Here is a 14594-nt window from a genome sequence, read left to right on the forward strand (position 1 = left end):
AGAAATTTTCGAGTTGGGTAGTTGAAATATAACAACGATTTTACAAGGAATATTTTACATGGATTTTACATGGTTTTAACATAATATTTACAACGACTTTACGACGAAATTAGGTAAGTTAAAGCACATTTAATACACGTTTTCACTTAAATATAACGGTAACATGTTTCGTTGTAATGTCGATGTAATGATTACGACGTATTTCTCATTCCACGTACATTCGTCGTAAACTTACATGGATTTTACGACGAACACTGTTCGTCGTAAATTTACATGGCGTTTACGACGAAAGTTGGATTCCTCGTAACTGCGTTGTAAACACCATGTAAATTTACGACGAAATATTTTCGTCGTAAATCTTCGTTGTTATGGGCACATTTTCTTGTAGTGTGATCATCACCTAATTTTCTTTTATAAAGAAATAAATTAAAATATTAAGATAAGTCTGTATATATTTATCGACTAAACAAAAGAAATATTATTATTATCTCAATTAACTTCTCTTTTAAATTTTTAAAGTTATTATCAACCTTAAAGTTTATTTTAAAAACGTATTTACTTTATTTCTATTTTAGTTTTGTATTTATGATTTTTTGTAGTTTCATACATATTGGTGGTTTAAAGAAATAATATACAGAAGTAATGATGGTTTAAAAGACGAAGGTTTACTTTTTAATTTTGTTTTGTTACATGTTTGATATGTGATGGTTCTTATAGTTTCGTAGATTTCATTAATGTTAAGAGAATGAAAAATGAAATTAAAAAAAAAAGAAAAAAAGTTGGAGAAAATAAAAATGATTAAGAAAATAAAAACAACTAAATTGTGATATTTTTACCAAAAAAAAACTAAATTGTGATAATGATCTTTGTATTTATAATGCACTAGGAAACAAATCCGCGCGTTCGCGCGGATAGGTAAATACTTTACTACAAATATAAATTATAAATATTAATAATATATATACTTGATGATTATATATATTTTAAATTATTATTTTTTATTTATCTTTCAAATTTATTAACTATATATCATTTTATTTTATGCAAGTTTTGAAAAATATACCATACACATATAAAAACATCAGACAAAAAAGATTTATGAAAACAAAGATAAAATGTTATCAATGTTAGATACTCAAAAAGAACAAGCAGATTTGTAGAATTTTTTTAATGACCTACCACAAAAAAAATAGAACAAAATAGCAATTTGTTAACAAATTCATTTAAAATTACAAAATAAAAAAAAAATCAATGGATGCCTTAACTTTTAATCTCAATCTCAATCTTAATCTTATGTAAGTAAATCATATATATAATAGATTAATATAAAACATTTAACTAAAAGTTTCCAATAGAAAATTATGATATGCAAATTTAAAAGTGAGTTCCCCATGTATTTTAACCAACAAAACACAGAAGAAAATTATATTGTGATTTGATAAAAGACAATGGGTGAATGAAATATTATTTAATGGAAATAAAATGCCAAATATAAGTTACAGGGAGTTCTCCAGGATAAAAAAAAATGTTTTAAGAATTGAGTAGTATAGAATAATAAAAAAATAAAGAAATCACTGTAAAAGGCAAACAATTTGACGGATGTCTTCTATTTTCCCAATGAACCCTGGATATCAGTAGATTTTTTATAAATTAATAATGTTGGTGGTTTGAAATTTCATTAATTTCTAAAGATATTAATTTACAAAAGTTTCTTTATTTAGACTTTTTATTTTAAGATAAAAAATATTTGATTTTAGTGTATAGACATTAATTGTTATTTTTTAAAATTTAACATTTATATTAATTTTATTATAATATTTGGTGTATATAATATATATTGCATAGAACTGAAATGTGGTTCTAGATATAATATTACTAAATCTAATAAAAATATATATATAGTTTTAAGAAAATATAAAGATAATTACATTGTGAATATATAAAAACAATATAATAATAAGTTCTTACTTATATAAAACATATATACATATAAATTATTAATTTATAATTTTAATGGGACCATATATTTACATTTCTAATATATAAATCTAAACCATTATATTAGAATTTCCTAAAAACCAAATTCGTGTGCGAACAACATGCAGAGATGTCGAACAATGTAATGAGAGCTTGTGAGCCGAATGGGGACAATAAGATGGTGGGACACTGCTTCAGCCCAGGGGTTGGTTCTTGTGTGGCATATTTCTGAGCTTCTCCATCCAAACTGAGAGTTATCTGTTTGATTTGAGCGAAGTCCTGAGTCTGGTGGGTGCCAAAGTTGGAGGATAATGCGTCAGGCTGGTTTCAGAGAACATCGACTACTTTCACTCTCAGCAGTGGACGGCAAACAGCTGAACCACCATTAAAAATATTACAAAAAAGAATAACATGCATGGAGGTACAACGTACCATTGTTCAGCTATAAATCTAGTTTAGAAATATTAACCTTGTTAAGTATAATAAACTATTTACGAAATAATATATCTAAAAACTTTACAAGTGAATCATAATAATGAATCATAATAATGAACAATCATTTGATCATTCAATGACTTGGCAAAGTGTTTTTTATTATATATAAATTTCAAGAGGTGCCAATCCATTGTTATTCGAGGGAAAGCATTGATTCGGGAAATCAAAAGATGTTGTTTGCTTTTAATAAATGATGACATCATTTTTTAAAAGAACCAAACTTGTCCGTTAGATTGCATAATTAAAGGAAGCTTGACCAAAATATACTTGCTTTCTTTAGAATTCTTTGTCTATCTCATAAGTAAATTTAATGCGCACGAACGTCTTTCTTCTTCTCTTTAAGCCGAAGTCACAGCATTATTATCGACTTGTTGATCTCTTTCTCCTTTCCGTCGAAGTTACAGTTGTGTTGGAATCAATACAGTGAGATTTATCAATGGATTTTGATGGCTTTTTAGAAGTAGAGAAAGTCTGAAGAAGGGAGTTCTGTAACATATTTTCCGGTGAGGAATATGGCGCCTCTGGTTGCTTGTCATTCCTCCACGACTCCTTCATCCGGATCCATTACGATGGCTTTCAATGGCACGGCTGCTTCCTCCGGTAGTGGTGCCTGCTGGTGACAATGGTGGCTTCTCCATTAACGGCATCAAAGCCGAGGGATGAAGAGAGGGAAGGAGAGCATGATGATCACAATAGTATAACAATGGCAACTTGCGACCATTCACGATTGAATAATGGTAGCTGGCATTTTGTAGAGCAAATGTATATACAAAGCCTCCGTTATAATAGATTAGATGTGCCCTTGCTGAAGTTTCTTTGGCCAGAGGTATAATAGATTATTTAAATCAGAATAGATAATAAAGGGTGTGCATTAGAATCAACCATATAATATCGGTAAAACTGTTGATCATTTCTCTGGTTTATTGGCAAACTGATAGATAAATGACCCTATAACAATAAAAATTGAAGTTTCATTCTAGTAGCTGATAAGTGCTTACATCCTGAAGATTAAAATAGTCCTACAAAATATTGAATGGCCATAGATCTGTAAATCATAATGCAATTTTGGAAAACACTCTCGTTAAAAGAATTCTCTTCTTATTGTCTCTTCTACGAGTTACCCTCCAGTTAGAAAAAGGAAAAGATAATTGAATATTAGAATGAAAGATACAAGAAACAGCCGAAACAAAGATGTCATTTACTAATTAGTTTTACTTTGCTGGATGCAACACCAGTTGTGTCTAAGGTGGTCATATCTTCTAGTGAACCCGTTTCTGGCATCTTCCCTAATTGTAGAGAGAGAGAAGAGTAAATAAGTCAGTTTGTCAGATCTCAAAAGCCATTAAAGACTTCCAGATGAAATTTTAAACCTCAATATCTAACAAATCACAGTATGACCAATATTAATCAAACCAGGGATCTCCTCTGAAACAAGTGCAAGATATTGCTCCATTGCCTCCTCTTTACTCATGTTTCCAAGTTTTTACAGAACAAGTATGTTCATCTTCCACCGTTCGAACAATAACTCATGGCGTTCATCACCGGTTTCTCCACTTCTTTGCCGACCCTCTCGGTCCGTCTTCTTCACGAACTACCATCTCCTTTGCTACCACATCCTCCGGCGAGACAGCAACCAGGAACTCATCAGCTTCCACAGTTTTAATCACCAATTCTTCGCCTTTAGCAGGTTCTTGAAGTTCATCAAGAACTCGTTAATCTTCACTTCCAAACCCATCCACACGTTCCACATTCTCATCAACACCAACTCGGAGTTTCCTCTCCCTCTTGACCACTGTGCATAGGAGAAGCGATGATTCAAAATGTTGCAGTCTGCTCACTCGTCAGATTCTAATTACGTTGTTACTAATGTAGACCAAAACAAAGTAATGCACTAAACACAATGATCGATAAGCAACCAACCGAAGTGAAATTATTTGAATACAACGACCTTAGCAAATAGAGATTTTGGAGACAGCAAAAAAGGCAACAACGTAAACAAAAATTTATGAAAAGTTCAGAAAAAGTTAAGGTGTTTGGGTATGTTCTTCTAACTTTTTCAAATATGCAAAGCCATATACAAAAAAAAAACACAAAATAGTGAAAGAGAGACAAAGAGTAACCCGGATCGCGTGGGTAATTTATTTTAGGGTTCAACTTCACCTCATATGTTTGAATCGAACTGTTCGACTAAGCCAGATTAGAAGAAGAGGAAAAACAGAGAAAAAGGCTGAGATATACAGAAATACTAAACCAATGAAAGAGAGACAATGAAACCAAAACACAACAGAATATAAATTCAATTCGGAAAGAATACGATGAATAAAGAATTATCGTTCTCAATAAAGCAAATACAGTAATTGTTCTCAATAACACAAAATTCATACTGGAAGGCGATTTACTTTAAACACAAAAAAATGGATCGAGAGTTTCAGAAGATTTACCTTCATAAAGGAAGCTTCAATGATCAAGGATGTTAATGGCAACTCACTGGTCATGAATGGTGGATGATCGGGAGATAAAATTTGGTTTGTCAGAAAATCGAATCAGAAATCATGAGTAAAAAGAAAAGTGAGAAAAAGAGGAATAGAAAACTGATTATCAAATATAAACAGAGGAAGAGATGTGAACCAAAGGTCACAATTCCAGTAATGGACGCAATGCTTCACTACAGACACGAAGCTTCGGTAGCGTCGTCTTAGTCAAAATAAAAGGAACGTCTAATCTCAACCCTTCGATTAAAAGGTTTGCTAATTTCAACAGTTGGATTAAATTCTATTTTTTTACGATGACATCACCTAGAAAATCAGAACCCTTGGATTGATTTTAAAATCAATCTAGAACATTAAATCTTCTTTTTTTTTTCCTATAAAAAAATGATGACATCATCCTTTAACACAAATTAGGCTTGCTATTATATATAGATATGTAAGTATCCATAAATTATTATGCTCGCATGTGAAACACCTAACTTGTCATGTGAAACACCTAATTTGTAAATAATTGCATGCCCAAGGTAATTAAGCACGTTTAATTCCTGAAATATTAAGATGGTAGCCGTAGGTAGGACAAATAATCACACAAGCGCACTACTTAATCCACATTGTTTTTTTGCTTCCTCTACTCTGCTATTTCCTTATCTTCAAGTCCCATAAAACTCCATTGCTAAAACATGAAAGTTATAGCTCCTTCCCATCTAAAACTGATGTTCGGGTCTAGCCAGCCGACGTCACGCTCCTATCCATGTGTACAAAATGCTCAGAGATCTGACTCGTGCGGAACTAGTCGCTCCGAATGGCGGAGCACATTTGCTACTCTAACAAGCAAGGTTGTTACTCAAAAAACCTTACCAATGCCTCAAGTTTCCGTCGGAATCGATCATGTGAACGGTCATAACCGCGCTGCACGTGTCCTGGGAATGAATCAGAAGCCTCTCAGTGTCAATGATCTCCCCCCGGCACCCATGCACGGAGGAGCTAATCTACGTGTTGCGTATCAAGGCGCTCCAGGCGCTTACTCCGAGGCAGCCGCATGTAAGGCTTACCCTAACTACGAGGCTGTCCCTTGCGACCAGTTTGAAGTTGCGTTTCAGGCGGTAGAGCTCTGGATCGCCGACCGTGCGGTTCTACCAATCGAGAACTCTCTCGGAGGTTCTATCCACCGAAACTATGATCTTCTCCTTCGTCATTGTCTCCACATCGTCGGCGAAGTCCAGCTCCCCGTTCACCACTGTCTCTTAGCTCTTCCCGGAGTACGCAAAGAATTCCTCACGTGCGTGATGTCGCACCCTCAAGGCCTCGCTCAGTGCGAGCGCACGCTCACAAAGCTCGGTCTCAACGTCACCCGCAAGGCCGTCGACAACACCGCGATAGCAGCCGAGCACATTGCCGCCAACAATCTACGTGACACGGCGGCGATAGCGAGCGCACGCGCCGCCGATATTTACGGCCTGGAGATTTTGGAAGACGGTTTACAAGACGACGCGAGTAACGTGACGCGCTTCGTGATGCTGGCGCGTGATCCTTTAGTACCGAGAACTGATCGTCCGTTTAAAACGAGCATCGTCTTCGCTCACGAGAAAGGCACTAGCGTGCTTTACAAGGTGCTCTCTGCTTTCGCGGCAAGGGACATCAGCTTGACGAAGATCGAGTCCAGGCCGAATCACAACCGTCCGATCAGGCTCGTCGACGATGCCAACGTAGGGACGGCGAAGCATTTCGAGTACATGTTCTATATCGACTTCGAGGCGTCGATGGCGGAGGCGCGTGTTCAGAACGCTCTCTCGGAGGTTCGGAAGTTCACGTCGTTCTTGCGGGTGCTGGGGAGTTATCCCATGGATATGACTCCTTGGTCACCATCATCCTCAACATCCCACAAGGCTTCGTCTAAAATGAACCATTCATATGGAAACGTAAACATGGCGAAACCATAATATATATAGTATGTTACAATCTTGCATTTCCAATAAAATAAAAATAATTGCTGGATAATAAAGCATTGTAAACTATAAACAAGACCTCCAGTTTTCCATTTTCTCTTCGTGTGATAAGCAGTGCCGTGCTGAACCTTGTCGGCAAGAGAAGTTCAACATATTGATATAATTACATTTTCTTTATCTTACTATATATTAAATGAAAACCCACTTGTAAATTTTTTTTTCTAAGAACAATAATAACTGAACTGAGATAAAAATGGGTATGAAATCAACATAGAAAACAGCTGAAGGGGAACTCCGAATCCGAACACCTCGTACAAGCTAAAGATTCATAACTATTTATGGGTGCAACTGAAATGATTTTTTTTTTTCAAATAAGTTTTTCATAAATGATTAATTACTTTCCATTTTTCAAAATATTATAAAATGTTAGGGAATGAAATAGAATATACTTTCCATTTTTTCATGGTAACTGTTGAACATTTTTTTGGAATACACATGCAAACCTAGAAAAAATCTTATGTCCACACATCCGTCCAGTGTTAAATGAACGCGTACGACTCTCTCATACATTTAGAATGTAATTTAGAATGTAAAAGGTAATGGAGATATCAGTGTAATACAGCACAAACAATGAATAGTGATTTTATCAAATTATCTACATATATATAAGTTTACTACAAAAAATCAGTATTCATTATATCATTTTATTTTTTATAAAATAATTTTATTTTACTTACATTGTAAATTATACATTAAATTTAGTGTACTCTAAGTTATCATGTAAAATAAAATTTAATGTATAATCTGAATTTAAAGAGTGAATTAAGAAATGATAAACAATATAAGATAACAGAATTTCAAAATGAATATATATATATATATATAATAAACTAATTAATGTATTCTGTATAGTGGGGACCCTTAAATTTTGATAAAAAAATAGGGGACCTAGGGCTTATTTCCTTTTTTTCCAAAGCCATGTGCACGGGCCCTAGTAAAAAAAAGATGCGTCTGCCGGGAGTCGAACCCGGGTCTATTGCTTGGAAGGCAATTATCCTAACCGTTGGACTACAGACGCTTTTGCTTGTCAATTGATCAACATAATTTTAATTAAATAAAAAAAATCCGGTTAGAGATATTCGTTAAATCCTGGATTGAAATATTGGTTTGATCGGGTTTAGCCACAAAAAGAAAGTTGGTTCGGGTTATAAAGCTCGTTTTCAAGGTTCGTTTAATTAAACCAGGTAGGGTTTAAGGTCTTCTTCAACAATGGCGACGACCTTGAATCGATTACGTAGCTCAGTCTCTGCTCTCTCGCATCGAGCGCTCTTCAATTCCACTCGCCGTGACTCTCTCCCTTCGCGAATTCCAGCTCTTCGATCAACCACCCGCTCTTTCCTCGATTTCTATCAGGTGATCCGATGAATTACTCATTTTCGTGTATAGGAGAGAGACGTTGACCTCTGTCGATGTTGTTTTGGATCTGTGCAGTTCGGGAACAAGAAAGCGATCGAGGATGAGCGTGCGAGACTGTAAGCTAGTAATTTAAATTCGATTCAGATTTGAAAGAAGTTAAGAATGATGTTGATTTGGGCAGTAACGATGAGATGAATCGGGGGTACTTTGCCGATATGAAAGAGTTTAAGGAGCATGGTGGTAAGGTAAACAAGATGATTTGTATAATACATATTATTTTGGTTGCTAATGTAAGTTATATTGGTAATCGATGTTTTTTTTGTAGATAGCAGATGCAAATAAGACTGTTATTCCTGCTTTATCAGCTGTGAAATTTCCGGAATTAGCAGTGACTCTCTCTAATGGAAAAGTCTTGAAGCTGCCTATTAGTTGTTATAGTGGCGAGGTTAACGAAGAGAGTTTGGCTGTTCCTAAAGTATCATTGGTGTGTCTGTCTTTCCGAGCAAGCTCTCAGGTACAGATTATTCCACATTGGTTATTTGTTTCATTCTTCAAATGGAACCAAGAGAATGTTTGGTTAGCGTTTATAATAAGGTATGTGTAGCATTAACGGGAGTGTTGCTTGTTGAGGTTACTAAGCAGTACAGTGCACTTGTTGATAAATATAACCTTGTATTACGGCTTGTCTAATTCTTTTGTGATGATGGGATGTGGTTGCTGTGTGTGACAGGGAATGATCAGCTCGTGGAGCAAGCCGTTTCTTGAATCGTTTGGCGACAGGAAAGATCTTCAGGTGTTTGAGGTACTGATCCTGCATTGTTTTTATTGGCTGCTGTGTTTTTTTTTCTCACAGTATCTTCAGGACAGCTTGTTTTCTGGCGTTTACAGGTTTCATTTATAGACAAATGGCTGTTGGGCTTGGCCCCTATAAAGAAACTACTTCTCCGGGTCTTGCAAAAACCGAAGAGCAACGAGAACAGCGTCCTGCAGAGGCAAGTGGTTTACTCGTTTGGGGACCACTATCACTTCCGGAAAGAAACTAAAATTCTGAACCTTCTTACCGGGTATGGTAAATTTCCATTTCATCAAGAATGCACAATAGATTCACTCAACCTTTCTGATTTCTCTGTTGGACATACTTGTTTATGTTATAGGTATATCCTCCTACTCGACAAATCCGGGAGAATAAGATGGCAAGGTTTCGGAACAGCAACTCCAGAGGAAGTATCTCAACTTCTCTCTTGCACCTCACAACTCCTGGAAGATCAATGAGAGGTAACCAATCTGGTCACTCCCTCCAATCATTCGAATCAAAAGACTCCTAATTCTCTTTAGGCCAACAATTACTCAAAATTGTAAAGTTAGAAGCAGAAAAAACGATCAGTGTAGAAACTTGGTTTGGTATAATAACTTAGACAATGGTATTAGAAATATTTTAGCTTCAAATGTTTCTTAGTAACGAGTTTTTCTTGTTTTGAAGCACCTTCCTGATAGAGGTTCACGTAAGCAAATAAAACATCTGAAAGTCTTTATTTTGTTTCATGACTATGTCCAGTTCGATGATTAAACCGGAGACTGTTTCAAGAGACAAGTGTTCATGTGGAACAATTAAATTTCAGAACGGCACATCGAAGACAATAAAGTATCTCTTTATCTTTCAGTTTGATTCAGTTGGTGTTATTGGCACCGCAATAGAGAATCTTTTCTTCCGATCTATGACTGATTGAGTGCAATGCCCATTCTTCACTTGTTATCTTTTAAAAATGCTGAAATTGAAAGCAATTGCACAGTGCGAAATTGCATATCTAACAATTGAAAGCACTTGTTATATATATATATATATATATATATATATATATATATATACACACATATGTGTTGCATATAAAGAAATTGTAATATGGAAAACATTTTTCTCAGTTAATTGACGAAGGTGATATAAACCCTATCAAAACTTTCGATTAATGCCTTAAAGGAGACTATTAAAACATTGGCTTTTAACTTTTAAGCAAAAAAAAAGAAGAAAAGTTACATCCTTAATACTTCTTCATGGTTGGTGGAGCATAGACACATTACATCAGTGCAGCACTAACATGTCTTTTTATGCAACAACCATGAAAATACAAAAGAAAAAACAAAGTAACTTCAGAGATCACAATATTTACCAAAAACGCCATATTTATAAACACGCCAAAACGATAATAATTTAAGCGAAGCTTCATTCTCATATCTATCTATCTATATATATAAAGAAATGTTCGCCTCTCTCCCGTGAAGCCACGTCATCAAGTCATGCGTTATGGGAATGACACGTGTCCCATTTTATATTTGGAGTCAAAATAAATGAATGCAGTCAGGGGTAATCGAACTCAGCACCTCTAGCACTGGTAATTTCTCTTAGAACCACTAGGCTGAAGTCACTTTTTATAAATATGTGGCCGCGAAAATACTTATTATCGTGTCGGCTGGAAGCCCATGCTTCTTCTGCTTGTGGCCAGGGCCGACACTGAACTGACGTCAAGATGAAGATCGTGAAGTTAAAAACTTTGCTCCAAACAGTTTTGCAATGTTTCCAACCTTTATAACTTGATGCATATAATATATATCAAAATACATTTGTGGTACACGTTTTTATTAATTTTGCTTTTAAAAGAAGATATTTACAGTTATAAATGTATTGTGCCAGTGAAGTAATGGTTGAAAAACCTCTATACATATGTCATTTTAAAATAACACTCAACTTCTATATATAGTCAATACATATGTCCATGTTATATTATAGACTAAATATTTTCTCTTTTAAAAATATAGAAAACAGTTTTTTTAGTTTACAAGCAAATGTTGTAGAGCAAGTATGCATTATACAAAATAATATATATTTAAAATCCATACGCAAAAACATAAAAGTTGTTATAGGCCTCTTTCTGACACATGCACACTCCACTATGAATAAGAATTAAAAAGAAAAAACAGTATTGTCATCAAACTTTATCACAAATCCACATTTGTACATCTATAATTATGAGTTAGACAATTAGTTAATTTGATACAATACCAAAGCAAGAATAATCGAAAAACAACTATACCACCGCATACTAATAAGTAACACATAACAGATAACCAAATTTTTGAATCTTAAAACAAATTTCAACTCGAACATTTAGTGAATATCAAATTAACTAATATCCCGCACTACTGCGGGCCGAACCTAGTATTTTATTAAATTAATTACCAAAACTTTAGTACTGTCATCAGAACGTTCACTTGACGTCTCTCTCTCCTCTGTGAAGAGAAGTTTCGAACTCGAGAAAATGGCGGTGGATTCTCCCAAAGGAGTAATCATCGCTGCCGTGTTTCTACATGCTGCGACGACCATTGTTTGCGGCTCCGACTCGGTTCTCAAGCTGGAGAGGTTGATTCCGCCGAGCCATGAGCTTAGCTTGGCTCAGCTCAGAGCTTTTGATTCAGCTCGCCATGGAAGGTTGCTTCAGTCTCCTGTCGGTGGAGTTGTTGATTTCCCCGTTTATGGAGCCTCCGATCCGTTTCTCGTTGGGTAATAATACTAACAACTTTTAGATTTTTCGATACTTGAATTTCTCTTTATTTATTTTCTCATATCCCAGAAATAAAATAAAAATCATTTTTTTTTGGAATTTGCAGTACAATTGAATCGAATAAACTGTTTTGTTTCTGGTTGGGCTTAGCAATGTGATTAGGTTCTGTCTTAAATATTCGATGCGTTTTTTATTAGATGTGATTATAGATAAATAGACTTTGATTCTGTTTCTTGACTCTTGTCCTTTCCTTTTTTAGAATCTTGTTTTTATACTTGCTGTTGTTTTTTTTTTTTTTGCTTTCATGACAGACTTTACTATACAAAGGTGAAATTTGGGACACCCCCAAGAGAATTCAATGTGCAAATCGACACGGGAAGTGATGTTTTATGGGTTAGCTGCACTCCTTGCAACGGCTGCCCCAAGACTAGTGAACTCCAAGTATATTTCTTTATAACATTTTTCTTAATAATCTTGGTTTTTTCTTTTATGATAAGGTATATCTATGTGATCACTTGTTTTAAGTAGCTCTCTTTATATGATATATCACTTGTTTTTTGTGTGGTTCCAGATTCAGCTGAGTTTCTTTGATCCTGGAGCCTCATCCTCATCTTCAATGGTTTCATGTTCAGATAGGAGATGCTACTCAAATTTTCAGACGGAATCTGGCTGTTCTCCGAATAATCTTTGTTCGTATTCGTTTAAGTACGGTGATGGAAGTGGCACTTCTGGTTACTACATCTCTGATTTCATGTCCTTTGATACTGTTATCACCAGAACCTTGGCTATAAACTCCTCTGCTCCCTTTGTCTTCGGGTAAGCTAGCAGTAAAAATGGTCTATTTGAGAATATGGCGTTTCATGATATGTGATGATGCTTATCTTCAATATTTGACAAAACAGGTGTAGCAATTTACAAACCGGAGATTTACAGAGGCCTAGGCGAGCAGTAGATGGCATCTTTGGGTTAGGCCAGGGGCGTTTATCTGTAATTTCGCAGCTTGCTACTCAAGGACTCGCACCGAGAGTATTCTCGCATTGTCTGAAGGGAGATAAAAGCGGTGGTGGTGTAATGGTTCTAGGTCAAATCAAGAGACCTGATACTGTCTACACTCCTCTTGTTCCATCACAGTGAGTTCTCTTAATTTATTTTACATAAGACCAGGAGGTAGATTCAGGGCCTAACTGATGATTGTGAAAATCGCTAAAATAAAATGAAATGATGTTTGTTTAGTTTGGAATAGGAAAACTAAAATATATAACACCACGTCTTGATTCAGATAATATGCTGCAATAAAAACATTTTCAGGCCACATTATAATGTGAACCTGCAGAGCATTGCTGTGAACAATCAGATATTACCGATTGATCCATCTGTTTTCACAATAGCCACTGGTGATGGGACGATCATTGATACTGGGACTACTCTTGCTTATCTTCCTGACGAAGCTTACGTTCCATTTGTCCAAGCTGTGAGTCTTTTCTCTTCCTCAGTTCAACCGTATGTTATTATACTTTACAGGAAATAAGATTAATAAACCGTTCAACATGCAGATTTCAAGTGCTGTTTCGCAATATGGGCGTGCCGTTACATACGAGAGTTACCAGTGCTTTGATATCACATCTGGGTAAAGTTACTCTCATGTGCAGCATTTATATATAAGAAGCTGTTAATCTCTCTCTCATAGTGTTTAACTGCTAACAAGATTTGAATCCATGTTTTGCAGTGCCGTTGATGTCTTTCCAGAAGTTAGTTTGAATTTCGCTGGTGGTGCATCAATGGTCTTAACCCCTCGTGGCTATCTTCAGATGTTTTCTAGTGTAAGCATATTCATACACTACTTCAGATGTCTGAGAAAAAGTTTAGCTGCTCAACTTTTATCTACATGTCTACTGAATCTAGCAGATTAGAGCCTTTATGATTTTGTGAGACTGAGAGAGACACTTGTGAGGGCTGAGTTATTTAGTAAATGTAGTGAGTTCTAAACTTCTACTATTCAATTTGGCATACAAGTTACTCTATGTGTTCATTTTCAGCGCTTAGTTAAACATTATCAGTTGGCAGTTAATATTTATTTCTTTGTCTATCATTTGCTATCTATCAGTCAGGAAGTTCAATATGGTGCATTGGTTTCCAGAGAATGTCGCATCGTCGTATAACTATTCTTGGAGGTAACGACTCATAGTTCTTGTAACTTTGATCAAGTGAAACTGAAAAAGTGGAATTATATTCTCTCATGCCTGGGTTGCTAATGCAGATTTGGTTCTTAAAGACAAAGTGGTGGTCTACGATCTTGTTCGCCAACGGATTGGATGGGCAGAATACGACTGTGAGTGTGTTTTTTTTTTATTTGGTTCTGTTTGATTTATATATCACACCATACATTTAGGAGAGTATGATGGAGATATAATGAAATTGCAAGAGTTTGATAACGTTACAGGTTCCCTGGAGGTGAACGTTTCAGCTACAAGGGGAGGAAGAAGCAAAGACGTAATAAGCACAGGGCAGTGGAGAGAGAACATGTGACACCCGTCACCTCCTATATGGAGGACAGCGTGTCACCCCCGACGCGTCATCATACAACAATGTGATACCCGTCTCCCTGACACTAAGGACGACGGGCCACCAACAATATCCTGTAATATAAAAGCCCATAAACCCGACAACTCTCACCCATGCCCAAATAAAATCCGAAAGAAAAGTCCAATAGCACCAAG

At 35.7% G+C, this 14594-nt stretch overlaps 3 protein-coding genes and 1 non-coding gene across 5 annotated transcripts in view; 3 read left to right on the plus strand and 1 right to left on the minus strand.

Moving 5' to 3' along the window:
• The first annotated feature begins 5609 nt into the window (after positions 1-5609).
• Positions 5610-7041, plus strand: LOC106310424 (arogenate dehydratase/prephenate dehydratase 6, chloroplastic-like). Its single transcript, XM_013747662.1, has one exon. It carries the CDS (start codon positions 5642-5644, stop codon positions 6899-6901), a length of 1260 nt encoding a protein of 419 aa, XP_013603116.1. The 5' UTR covers positions 5610-5641; the 3' UTR covers positions 6902-7041.
• An 872-nt stretch (positions 7042-7913) lies between these two features.
• TRNAG-UCC lies at positions 7914-7985 on the minus strand. The gene has a single exon. It is a non-coding gene; the product is annotated as a tRNA-Gly (tRNA).
• Positions 7986-8140: 155 nt separating this feature from the next.
• Positions 8141-10127, plus strand: LOC106309769. Its single transcript, XM_013746901.1, has 8 exons — positions 8141-8320; positions 8399-8439; positions 8505-8568; positions 8649-8837; positions 9054-9125; positions 9212-9387; positions 9478-9598; positions 9879-10127. Exons 1-7 carry the CDS (start codon positions 8177-8179, stop codon positions 9593-9595), a joined length of 804 nt encoding a protein of 267 aa, XP_013602355.1. The 5' UTR covers positions 8141-8176; the 3' UTR covers positions 9596-9598; positions 9879-10127.
• Positions 10128-11564: 1437 nt separating this feature from the next.
• Positions 11565-14594, plus strand: part of LOC106307588 (aspartic proteinase-like protein 2) — a 7916-nt gene continuing 4886 nt past the window's right edge. Inside the window, exons 1-10 of one of the 2 annotated variants that reach the window (XM_013744576.1) lie at positions 11566-11876; positions 12189-12318; positions 12449-12693; positions 12780-13007; positions 13186-13348; positions 13431-13504; positions 13604-13697; positions 13982-14048; positions 14135-14206; positions 14318-14399. In XM_013744576.1, coding sequence (XP_013600030.1) covers positions 11635-11876; positions 12189-12318; positions 12449-12693; positions 12780-13007; positions 13186-13348; positions 13431-13504; positions 13604-13697; positions 13982-14048; positions 14135-14206; positions 14318-14399 — 1397 coding nt within the window. In that variant the 5' untranslated portion in view covers positions 11566-11634. Of the gene's footprint in view, positions 11877-12188; positions 12319-12448; positions 12694-12779; positions 13008-13185; positions 13349-13430; positions 13505-13603; positions 13698-13782; positions 13924-13981; positions 14049-14134; positions 14207-14317; positions 14400-14594 lie in introns of those variants that run through there. The other variant, XM_013744577.1, reaches the window with a different exon arrangement.

This window comes from Brassica oleracea, chromosome C8, assembly GCF_000695525.1.
Source record: "Brassica oleracea var. oleracea cultivar TO1000 chromosome C8, BOL, whole genome shotgun sequence".
Classification (NCBI taxonomy): domain Eukaryota; kingdom Viridiplantae; phylum Streptophyta; class Magnoliopsida; order Brassicales; family Brassicaceae; genus Brassica; species Brassica oleracea.